Source organism: Pristiophorus japonicus, chromosome 9, assembly GCF_044704955.1.
Source record: "Pristiophorus japonicus isolate sPriJap1 chromosome 9, sPriJap1.hap1, whole genome shotgun sequence".
In the NCBI taxonomy this organism is placed as follows: Eukaryota; Metazoa; Chordata; class Chondrichthyes; family Pristiophoridae; genus Pristiophorus; species Pristiophorus japonicus.
In genome coordinates, this window is record NC_091985.1 from 66,971,087 (window position 1) to 66,983,897 (window position 12,811).

At 44.2% G+C, this 12,811-nt stretch overlaps 1 protein-coding gene across 1 annotated transcript in view; it reads left to right on the forward strand.

The window, feature by feature from the left end:
- rab3gap2 (RAB3 GTPase activating protein subunit 2 (non-catalytic)) overlaps positions 1-12,811 on the forward strand; it is a 127,667-nt gene that overhangs the window by 67,429 nt on the left and 47,427 nt on the right. Inside the window, exon 22 of the mRNA XM_070889431.1 lies at positions 8,062-8,167. Coding sequence (XP_070745532.1) covers positions 8,062-8,167 — 106 coding nt within the window. The remainder of the gene's footprint in view (positions 1-8,061; positions 8,168-12,811) is intronic.

Consider the following 12,811-nt stretch of genomic DNA (forward strand, 5'->3'; position numbering starts at 1 on the left):
AATTTCCTCATTTGAATGTCTAGCTTCTCGTTCAAAGCAAGCCTATTGCGCATGCGCAGACCAGGGTTTGGTCCATATTAGGGCGTCGACTTTGGGGGAGAGAGAGCAGAGAAGCTTTAACTCCTTGTCCTGCTGTTTTGAGCTTCTTGCAACGGTACAATTCAATTATGGGAGCAATATTGACAATACCATACCTCGTTCAAGCCTTCTGCATGATGGTGCTGCGGAGGAGACGATTGATTCGACGTCATCGCATGAGGAACCTCAGAGCACGTAGGATGATGGGCAGGGGGCTTACCCACATCGGATATATCGAGACAGGCGTTCATACCTGCACCTGAGTGCTGCACATTGTGTGAGAAGGCTGCGTTTCCGCAAAGAAGTTGTAAACGAGATCTGAGAGTTAGTAAAAGCAGACCTGCAACCGAGAAGCATCAGGAGGACTGCTTTGTCAGTTGAAGTGAAGGTTACAGCTGCACTTTCATTCTATGCATCTGGATCATTCCAGGCCACAACCGGGGATGTGTGTATCATTCCTGAACAGGCAACACATATCTGCACTCGGCAGGTGACTGCTGCACTATATGCCTGGAGGAATTACTAAATAAAGTTCCCCATGTGGCTTGAGCAGTGGTGCAGCAGGGAGGGATTCAAATTCCTGGGGCATTGGAACCGGTTCTGGGGGAGGTGGGACCAGTACAAACCGGACGGTCTGCACCTGGGCAGGACCGGAACCAATGTCTTAGGGGGAGTGTTTGCTAGTGCTGTTGGGGAGGAGTTAAACTAATATGGCAGGGGGATGGGAACCAGTGCAGGGAGACAGAGGGAAACAAAATGGAGACAAGCAAAAGACAGAAAGGAGATGAGTAAAAGTGGAGGGCAGAGAAACCCAAGGCAAAAAACAAAAAGGGCCACTGTTCAGCAAAATTCTAAAGGGTCAAAGTGTAATAAGGCAAGCATGAAAGCTCGGTGCCTCAATGCGAGGAGCATTCGGAACCCAGGAGAGGGCTCTGAACTGGTTAGAGTGGGTGAGAACTCAGATGAACAGAACCCCAAGAAAGAATGCAAAAGGCAAGAGGCAACAGAGCAGAGTAGCACTGGGGTAAGTGAAAACCACAAGGTGATAGGAAGGGACAATGTGTATGAATATAAAGGGGCTGCAGGAGGGGTCAAAACTAAAAATCATGGTTTAACAACTAGTATTAAAACACTCTACCTAACCACACGCAGCATTCGAAATAAAGTAAATGAGTTGACGGCACAAATCATTACAAATGGGTATGATTTGGTGGCTATTACAGAAACGTGGTTGCAGGGTGGCCAAGACTGGGAATTAAACATACAGGGGTATCTTACAATTCGGAAAGATAGACAAGAAGGGAAAGGAGGTGGGTTAGCTCTTTTAATAAAGGATGATATCAGGGCAGTTGTGAGAGATGATATTGGCGCTAATGCCAAAATGTTGAATCATTGTGGGTGGAGATTAAAGAGAGTAAGGGGAAAAAGTCACTGGTGGGCATAGTTTATAGGCCCCCAAATAATAACTTCACGGTGGGGTGGACAATAATCAAGGGAATAATAGAGGCATGTGAAAAAGGAACGGCAGTAATCATGGGGAATTTTAACCTACATATCGATTGGTCAATTCAAATCGCAAGGGGTAGCCTTGAGGAGGAATTCATAGAATGCATAAGGAATTGTTTCTTAGAACAGTATGTTACAGAGCCTACAAGAGAGCAAGCTATCTTAGATCTGGTCCTGTGTAATGAGACAGGAATAATAAATGATCTCCTAGTAAAAGATCCTCTCTGAGTGATCACAGTATGGTTGAATTTATAATACAGATTGAGGGTGAGGAAGTAGTGTCTCAAACGAGCGTACTATGCTTAAACAAAGGGGACTACAGTGGGATGTGGGCAGAGTTGGCTAAAGTAGACTGGAAACACCGACTAAACGGTGGCACAATTGAGGAACAGTGGAGGACTTTTAAGGAGCTCTTTCATAGTGCTCAACAAAAATATATTCCACTGAAAAAGAAGGGCGGTAAGAGAAGGGATAACCAGCCGTGGATAACCAAGGAAATAAAGAAGAGTATCAAATTAAAAACCAATGCGTATAAGGTGGCCAAGGTTAGTGAGAAACTACAAGATTGGGAAAATTTTAAACGAAGCAAAGAATGACTAAGAAAGCAATAAAGAAAGGAAAGATAGATTACGAAAGTAAACTTGCGCAAAATATAAAAAGATAGTAAAAGCTTTTACCAATATATAAAACTGAAAAGAGTGTCTAAAGTAAATGTTGGTCCCTTAGAAGATGAGAAGGGGGATTTAATAATGGGAAATGTGGAAATGGCTGAGACCTTAAACAATTATTTTGCTTCGGTCTTCACAGTGGAAGAAACAAAAACCATGGCAAAATTTGCTGGTTACAGGAATGTGGGAAGGGAGGACCTTGAGATAATCACTATCACTTGGTAGTGCTGGATAGGCTAATGGGACTCAAGGTAGACAAGTCCCCTGGTCCTGATGAAATGCATCCCAGGGTATTAAAAGAGATGGCGGAAGTTATAGCAGATGCATTCGTTAAATCTACCAAAATTCTCTGGACTCTGGGGCGGTACCAGTGGATTGAAAAGCAGCTAATGTAACGTCTCTGTTTTAAAAAAGGGGGCAGACAAAAGGCAGGTAACTATAGGCCGGTTAGTTTAACATCTGTAGTGGGGAAAATGCTTGAAACTATCATTAAGGAAGAAATAGCGGGACATCTAGATAGGAATAGTGCAATCAAGCAGACACAACATGGAGTCATGAAGGGGAAATCATGTTTAACTAATTTACTGGAATTCTTTGAGGATATGACGAGCATGGTGGATAGAGGTGTACCGATGGATGTAGTGTATTTAGATTTCCAAAAAGCATTCGATAAGGTGCCTCACAAAAGGTTACTGCAGAAGATAAAGGTACGCGGAGTCCGAGGAAATGTATTAGCATGGATAGAGAATTGGCTGGCTAACAGAAAGCAGAGAGTCGGGATAAATGGGTCCTTTTCGGGTTGGAAATCGGTGGTTAGTGGTGTGCCACAGGGATTGGTGCTGGGACTACAACTGTTTACAATATACATAGATGACCTGGAAGAGGGGACAGAGTGTAGTGTAACAAAATTTGCAGATGACACAAAGATTAGTGGTAAAGCGGGTTGTGTAGAGGACACAGGCTGCAAAGAGATTTAGATAGGTTAAGTGAATGGGCTAAGGTTTGGCAAATGGAATACAATGTCGGAAAATGTGAGGTCATCCACCTTGGGAGGGGGGGGGGGGAAAAAAACAGTAAAAGGGAACATTATTTGAATGGGGAGAAATTACAACATGCTGTGGTGCAGAGGGACCTGGGGGTCCTTGTGCATGAATCCCAAAAAGTTAGTTTGCAGGTGCAGCAGGTAATCGGGAAGTCAAATGGAATGTTGGCCTTCATTGCGAGAGGGATGGAGTACAAAAGCAGGGAGGTCCTGCTGCAACTGTATAGGGTATTGGTGAGGCCGCACCTGGAGTACTGCGTGCAGTTTTGGTCACACTTAAGGAAGGATATACTAGCTTTGGAGGGGGTACAGAGACGATTCACTAGGCTGATTCCAGAGATGAGGGGGTTACCTTATGATGATAGATTGAGTAGACTGGGTCTTTACTCGTTGGAGTTCAGAAGGATGAGGGGTGATCTTATAGAAACATTTAAAATAATGAAGGGGATAGACAGGTTAGAGGCAGGGAGGTTGTTTCCACTGGTCGGGGAGACTAGAACTCGGGGGCACAGCCTCAAAATACGGGGGAGACAATTTAAAACCGAGTCGAGAAGAAATTTCTTCTCCCAGAGGGTTGTGAATCTGTGGAATTCTCTGCCCAAGGAAGCAGTTCAGGCTAGCTCAGTGAATGTATTCAAATCACAGATAGATTTTTAACCAATAAGGGAATTAAGGGTTATGGGGAGCGGGCGGGTAAGTGGAGCTGAGTCCACGGCTAGATCAGCCATGATCTTGTTCAATGGCGGAGCAGGCTCGAGGGGCTAGATGGCCTACTCCTGTTCCTAATTCTTATGTTCTTATGACCGCCCAGGCAATGCGTGAAAGGGCTGTGGGCTTCTCCAGGATTGCTGGATTCCCCAAGCTGCATTGATTGTACCCACATCGTCTTGCGAGCACCTTTTTGAAGGATTCTGAGATGTACAGGAACAGAAAATGGGCAGGTCGTGTGTGACGCCATGCATCATATCATGTCAGTTGATGCAAGATATCCTGGCAGCACCCATGATGCGTTCATCCTATGCGAGAGCGCAATATCTGCCATGTTTCAGCAGCAGCCAGAAGGGCAGAGCTGGCTGCTGGGAGACAAAGCGTACGGCCTCGCCACCTGGCTCATGACGCCTCTACGCGTAACCCAGACGGAAGCTGACCGCGAATACAACATGTCGCACATTGCGACACGCAGCATCAAAGAGAGGACTATTGGCATCTTGAAACAATGTTTCCGATGCCTGGACCATTCCGGAGGCTACTTGCAATACTCCCCTGAGATTGTTGGTCAGTTCACAGTTGTCTGCTGCATGCTGCATAACTTAGCCATCATGAGGCAGCAGCAGCTGGTCGTAGAAGACCCACCTGCAGTGAGAGTGGTTGATGATGAAGAGGCAGATGCAGATGACGAGGAGGAGGACGAGGAAGTCATGCAACTACCTGAATCCGGAGTACGACGGCGGAGGATGGTGTGCTGTCTGTCCCTTTAAAGATTGCTCCAGCCTTGTGCCAGCAGATCATCCGTGAACGCTTTGCTGCCTTAAGGCTCAGCGGCAACTATTCCAAATGAACCATGTTTACTGTTTGGACTTGTTCTGTAATGTTGTGTTGTGCTGTATTAACTGAATCATTTCCATCATTTGTTCCATTATCATTTAAAATATATTTTATTCAGAAGTTTAACACTTGTTTGTTCTTAACTTCAATAAAAATATTCTTGTATCAAACTTTAATGTTTTCATTTAAGATCACTTACAAACTTTTAAACTTGTAAATTTACATTACTTACAAAAAACTTAATTTGAGAACAGTTTCAACAGCAACAACAATAATAACAACAACAAAGAAAGGTTGCACCCATCTCTCCTCCACCTTATTCTAAGACCACCCGCTGTGCTTGGTCTTGTTGACTACCACCCCTGGGTTGGTATCACGCTTATTCTTACAAACATTTCGGGTAATTCAGGCTTCTTGATGGGGGACGTGGGCAGGGGGTGATGTGAAAGGCTGGCTTGGGCCTCTTCAAAGGCTGATCTGGGGATTGAAGTGGGAGTGGCAGTTGATTCTGTCAATGGGCGCGGGGTCTGGACGTGTTCCCTCATTGCAGCAGCTAACTCTGACATCCCTCCCTCGTGCTCTGACAGTGTCTCAACTACCTGCAACATTCCCTCCCTCATGTTCAGCGAGCAACAGTGTATCAGCTCCCTGCGACATTCCATCCTTAATGTGCATGGACAGCGTTCCCATTTCTCGTGAGGGTGTTGTTACTTCTCCCGACAGTCCCGATACCTCATCACCCACCCCACTGATGGTGTCCAGGAGCGATCGTGTAAGGGCTATGCTCTCCGCACTCATTGCCATCATCTGAACCACATCTGTTAAATCCTGCACCTCAGGAGAGCGCTGTCGAGCTCTCCTTTCCTTCCTCACCCTGGGTGTGACTCGCAGCATCCCACTGTAATCTGCAGCCTCGGACTGTGAGAAACCATGGAGTGTCCCAACACTCGTATCACTCAGGAAAGGGCCTGGCACCTCAATGGGCGGCACCTGCATTTCCTCCAGAGTGAGTACAAGAGTGGGGGCTTCATCCATCCCCTCCCCCTCCCCCTCCCCCTCATCCCCATGCTCTTGGTCTGGAAGGTGGGATTGGAAGATGTTCTCCTCTTCAGGCTCGTCCGCATCTGAATCATCTTCTGTATCGGCTTCAGCCTCGTCAGGGTTGGCCTCAAGTTCTGCAAAATATAACAGAACAGACAAATGGTTAGCAGCAGAGGAGGGGACAGGGTGGCATGAGTAGGCTCACACAGCGCAGGCAGCAGGCTCATTTGAAGGGCCATGATGAATTATGGCACATTGCATCAACTGAAGCGTAGCTGACTGAGACATCCCCAGGAACTGCCACTTTTTGCACTGGCCTTCAGACCTCGGGGTGGTCACCATTGCACAATAATCTTCTGCAAGTTGGTTCTGGTGTTTCTTTTCTTTTGGTGAAACTTTTATGTGACCGCTGGTGTCCAGTTCATGCCATCTGGCTTCGGTTACAGTAACTAGTGCCTCCCTTCATCCTGTGAGAAATTCTTGGTCCTTGAGCCGCATTGCATATTATATTGCAGCTCCAATTTTTCCAATCAGAATTAAAGTTCTCACACACAACTGGCTCTTTAAAAATGGCTGAATGCAGACCGGGAGTTGTACTGGGCATGCGTGCCCATAGCAGTCCCGTCAAAAACGTCCTGTTTTATTTTGCGCATGCGCAGAAGGCGGGTGGGAGGAGGTGCATCGTTTTTTCGGCGCAGACATTAGGCTCCACCCCCCTGAAACGAAAGGACAGGCTGCGTGACGGCAATTTCAAAAAATAGAACGGGGAAACATGCAAGTTATTTTTTTGCAGCAGCTGGGGCCAAAAGAAAAATGGGCGTAACTCTTGCAATATGCCAAAAAACGGCATTGGGGAAAATTGAGCCCTGTGATCTGTCTGTAAAGAAACTCCGACTACAGCAAAAAAAAGTGCTAGGAGGCATGTCTGAAAAATAACTGCTTACTCAGAATTTACAAATGATAAAAAGTTGTGTAACATTGTGCTTGAAGGTCTGTAACTGTCCTGAACCTCACTCATTTCTATTTTTTTTTATTCGTTGCTGGGATGTGGGCGTAGCAGGCAAAGCCAGCATTTATTGCCCAACACTAATTGCCCTTGAGAAGCAGTTTCTGTCACTAACATTGTTCAAACATTTCTACTCCAATATTGTTGGAAATGCACAATTATCTGTAAATGAAACATTACATTACCCTTTGGTGATTATAAAGGAATCAGTAGCAGTATTGAACATCAGTACTGAATGGTGTGGATTCCCTGTGACTCTTGGGGAACCCTCTTGGCAAAGTACTTGTCAATATACGAAACACCTGGGGCTGGAAATTCCCAAACTTGCGGAAAACGGTAAACCGGGAAATTCGCTGAAACCTTGCGCCGGCGGTTTTTAAATACCACTGGGGAGTGGACTGCTTGCATGCAAGACTGGAAAAAGCATTTTTGCCAGATTTTTGGCTCGCAGCGCACCCGTAGATAGGACGGAAAAAAACGCCTGGGAAAAACCTGCATTGCAGCCCTTAGAACGGCGGTAGGTATGAAGATCTGCAAAAAAGGTAAGTTAAAGTTTTTATTAATTCTTTTGCAGCGATTCAAAAAAAGGGTCTTGTGAATGTTTTTTGATTTTTTTTTTTCTAAAAAATTTTTTTGGTGTTTTCCCCCTTTCCCCTTCCCGAGGTCCAACTTGCAGCAGTATCGGCCTCTGAGAAAAGTTGCAGAAAGTTCGCCGTGCAACACCGATTTCTACCGCTGGGCGCATTTTTAACCGAATGTTAGGCCTCTGAATCATAGAGGAGTCATAGTGGTATTTTTGGTGGAAAAATACTGCTATGACTAAAAATGGAATTTCTTGTCCCTTGTGTTGATCAAACCAATAAGAGTCTTGACCATTTCGCTTGAACTGGGATGTGCATTACTTGATTCTGTTTTCGTAGCCTGGTTTTAACAGCCCCTATTTGCTTTCCTATAAATTATAATTTTAATCATACTGAAATCAATTCATGCATATTCCCCATACTATTTAACTGGGTTCAATGTCATTCTTTATTACCAACATTGGAACATGATAGGATTTGAAGATTTATTATATCGATTTAACTTCTTTTTGATGTATGTATTGGAGATGACACAATGGCAAGTGATAGGGCAGTTTTTAATGGCTTTTTTTCTCTGTCTTTCTCTCTTTCCAGTCTCTGCTTCTCAGTATGTGGCTCTTCAGGGAGAAAGAAATCCTCAAGAACCAGGAATCAATTAGTTACCTCCATATTACGCTGTCTCTCTTAAACAAGATGAAAGGTGAAGTGTCTGGTGTCAGAAGTAGGCTGTTTCCATATTAATTATCCATAAAACACTGTAGTTTACTTTGTCAAAATTATTGGAACATTTGTTTAAAACATTGCGGTGTCACTATTGACCAGAACCTTAACTGGGTCAGTCATATCAACACTTTGGCTACAAGAGCAGGACAGGGACTGGGTACTCTGAGGAGTGGCTCTCCTCCTGGCATCTCAAAGCCTTTGTCATCTCTAAAGCTCATATGACAAGTGTGATGGAATGCTCACCACTCATCTGGATGAATGCAGTTGCAGCAACACTCAGCTCACACCCTCGAGGGCAGAGCAGTTTGCTTGATCAGCACTGGATTCAATATCCACATCTCCATTACTGTCGCACTGTGGCTGCGGTATGTACAGTCTACAGGATGCACTGCCGCAACTCGCCAAGCTTAGTTCAAAAGCACTTCCATTCCCTGCAATCTCTGCCATTGAAAAGGATAAAAGCAGCAATGTAGTAGGAATACCTCCAAGTAACACACCATGTTAATTTGGATCTATATCGCTGATTGACTCAGTAACGACGAACCATGTCCTGGAATTCCCTATCTAATACCATTGTGGAAGCACTATCACCACATGGACTGCAGTGCTTCAAGGAGGAGGCCCACCACCACCTTCTCAGTTTAACTCTAGATTTGCAATAATTGCAGCCTTGTCAGAATCAACAACAGCAAGATAATTAATGGACTAATATTTTTTTTTAACACTAGTTAGTTAATTTTCTCCCGATACCAATTTTTTGCTGTGCTTTTCTGCAGAACCAACTTGGATTTATTTTACATAGAAACATACATAGAAAATAGGTGCAGGAGTAGGCCATTCGGCCCTTCAAGCCTCCTCAGCACCTCAGTACCCCACTCCTGCCTTCTCTCCATACCCCTTGATCCCTTTAGCCACATCTAACTCCCTTTTGAATATGTCCTACGAACTGGACTCAATAACTTTCTGTAGTAGAGAATTCCACATGCTCCCAACTCTGAGTGAAGAAGTTTCTCCTCATCTCGGTCCTATATGGCTTACCCCTTTTCCTTCGAATGTGACCCCTGGTGCTGGACTTGCCGAACATCGGGAACATTCTTCCTACATCTAACCTGTCCAGTCCCGTCAGAATTTTATAAGTGTCTGAGATCCCCTCTCATTCTTCTAAATTCCAGTGAGTATAAGCCTAGCTGATCCAGTCTTTCCTCATGTCAGTTCCGCCATCCCGGGAATCAGTCTGGTGAACCTTCGCTGCACTCCCTGAATAGCAAGCACGGCCTTCCTCAGATTAGGAGACCAAAACTGCATACAATACTCAAGGCGTGGTCTCACCAAGGCCCTGTACAACAGCAGCAAGACCCTCCTGCTCCTATACTCAAATCCCCTTGCTATGAAGGCCAGCATGCCATTTGCTTTCTTGAAAGCCTGCTGTACCTGCATGTCTACCTTCAATGACTGATGTACCATGACACCCAGGTCTCGTTGCACCTCCCCTTTTACTAATCTGTCATCATTCAGATAATAATCTGCCTTCCTGTTTTTGCCACCAAAGTGGATAATCTCACATTTATCCACATTATACTGCATCTGCCATGTATTTGCCCATTCACCTAACCTGTCCAATCCCCCTGCAGCCTCTTCGCATACTCCTCGCAACTCGCACTGCCACCCAGCTTAGTGTCATCTGCAAACTTGGAGATATTACATTCAATTCCTTTGTCTAAATCATTAATGTATGTTGTAAATAGCTGGGGTCCCAGCACTGAACCCTGCGGCACTAGTCACTGCCTGCCATTCTGAAAAGGACCCGTTTATCCCGACTCTCTGCTTCCTGTCTGCCAATCAGTTCTCTATCCACGTCAATACATTATCCCCAATACCATGTGCTTTAATTTTGCACACTAATCTCTTGTGTGGGACCTTGTCAAAAGCCTTTTGAAAGTCCGAATACACCACATCCACTGGTTCTCCCTTATCCACTCTACAAGTTACATCCTCAAAAACTCGAAGATTTATCAAGCATGATTTCCCTTTCATAAATCCATGCTGACTTGGACCGATCCTGTCATTGCTTTCCAAATGCGCTGCTATTACATCTTTAATCATTGATTCTTGCATTTTCCCCACTACTGATGTCAGGCTAACTGGTCTATAATTCCCTGTTTTCTCCCTCCCTCCTTTTTTAAAAAAGTGGTGTTACATTAGCTACCCTCGAATCCATATGAACTGAACCAGAGTCCACGGAATGTTGGAAAATGATCACCAATTCTCTTTTGAAAGAGAAAAAAAAGTTCTTATAATTTGGTCTATTTTTGGATTAAACAAACACATCCATCACTTTTTTCTATGAACACTATAATTGGAAAAAAACTGAGATTATGGGCCTTTCCACAATACTACTTCCAAGTTTTGAAACTACTTTTTGTTCCTGATTTGACATCACTATGTAGGAATATTTATACACCCTTTTTATTTAGCTTGCAATCAAGAAAAGTGAGACCGTCCTTAACCCTTTTAGTACTGAATCCCATAGAACCATAGAGGAGGTCTATTTGTCTCATCATGTTTGCTGGCTTTTTTTTTACAGAAATTCAAATATAATCCCACTGCCAGCTTTCTCTCCACACCTCTGTATTTACCTCTGAGTTGAACATTTAGCACTTTTACTGTAAAGGTTGCTGTGCATCCTCCCTCACATCACTTAGTATTGTTCCAACTACTCTGCATAAAGGCATTTCTCCAAATCTCTTCATTACTCTTACAAACAATTTTAAATTGGCGATCCCTTGTCACTAATTTCCATAGCAAGAGGAAACAGGCTTTCTTTATTTATCCAAGCTTTCATAATGTAAATAACCCTACTGGAATTGTAAAATCTTACAGCACAGAAGGAGGCCATTCAGCTTGAAAGAGCTGTCCAGTTCAATCCTACACCCCAGCTTTTCCCCATAACCCTGCAAATTAGTTCTCTTCTAATACATGTCCCACTATTTAAGAAAGGAGAGAGAGAGAGAAAATGGGGAACTTACAGACCAGTTAGCCTGACATCAGTAGTAAGGAAAATGCTAGAATATATTATTAAGGATGTAGCAACAGGGCACTTAGAAAAGAATAATATATTGGGCAGAGTCACCACGGAGTTATGAAAGGGAAATCATGTTTGACAAATCTGTTTGAGTTTTTTGAGGATGTAACTAGCAGACTAGATAAGGGGAAACCAATGGATGTGGTGTATTTTGATTTTCAGAGGCATTTGATAAGGTGCCACACAAGAGGTTATTAAACAAAATTAATAAAGCAGGATAGCTCAGATGAATACGTGGCTTGAGGAGTGGTGCAAAAGGGAGGGATTCAAATTCCTGGGGGATTGGAACCGGTTCTGGGGGAGGTGGGACCAGTACAAACCGGACGGTCTGCACCTGGGCAGGACCGGAACCGATGTCCAAGGGGGAGTGTTTGCTGGTGCTGTTGGGGAGGAATGAAACTAACATGGCAGGGGGATAGGAACCTATGCAGGTAGACAGAGGGAAATAAAATGGAAGCCGAAGCAAAAGATAGAAAGGAGAATAGTAAAAGTGGAGGGCAGAGAAACCCAAGGCAAAAAAATAAAAAGGGGCACATTACAGAAAAATTCTAAAGGAGCAAAGTGTGTTTAAAAAGACAAGCCTGAAGGCTCTGCCTCAATGCGAGGAGTATTTGGAATAAGGTGGGCGAATTAACTGCGCGGATAGTAGCTAACGGATATGATGTAATTGGCATCACGGAGACATGGCTCCAAGGTGACCAGGGCTGGGAACTCAACATCCAGGGGTATTCAACATTTAGGAAGGATAGGCAGAGAGGAAAAGGAGGCGGGGTGGCGTTGCTGGTTAAAGAGGAAATTAATGCAATAGTAAGGAGGGACATGAGCCTGAATGATGTGGAATCGGTATGGGTGGAGCTGCGGAATTCCAAAGGGCAGCAAATGCTAGTGGGAGTTGTGTACAGACCACCAAACAGTAGTAGTGAGGTTGGGGACAGCATCAAACAAGAAATAAGGGATGTGTGCAATAAAGGTACAGCAGTTATCATGGGCGACTTTAATCTACATATTGATTGGGCTAACCAAACTGGTAGCAATGCGGTGGAGGAGGATTTCCTGGAGTGTATTAGGGATGGTTTTCGAGACCAATATGTCGAGGAACCAACTAGGGAGCTGGCCATCCTAGAGTGGGTGATGTGTAATGAGAAGGGACTAATTAGCAATCTTGTTGTGCGAGACCCCTTGGGGAAGAGTGACCATAATATGGTAGAATTCTTTATTAAGATGGAGAGTGACACAGTTAATTCGGAAACTAAGGTCCTGAACTTAAAGAAAAGTAACTTCGACGGTATGAGGCGTGAATTGGCTAGGATAGACTGGCAAAGGATACTTAAAGGGTTGACGGTGGATAAGCAATGGCAAACATTTAAAGATCACGTGGATGAACTTCAGCAATTGTACATCCCTGTCTGGAGTAAAAGTAAAATGGGGAAGGTGGCTCAACCATGGCTAACAAGGGAAATTAAGGATAGTGTTAAATCCAAGGAAGAGGTATATAATTTGGCTAAAAAAAGCAACAAACCTGAGGACTGGGAGAAATTT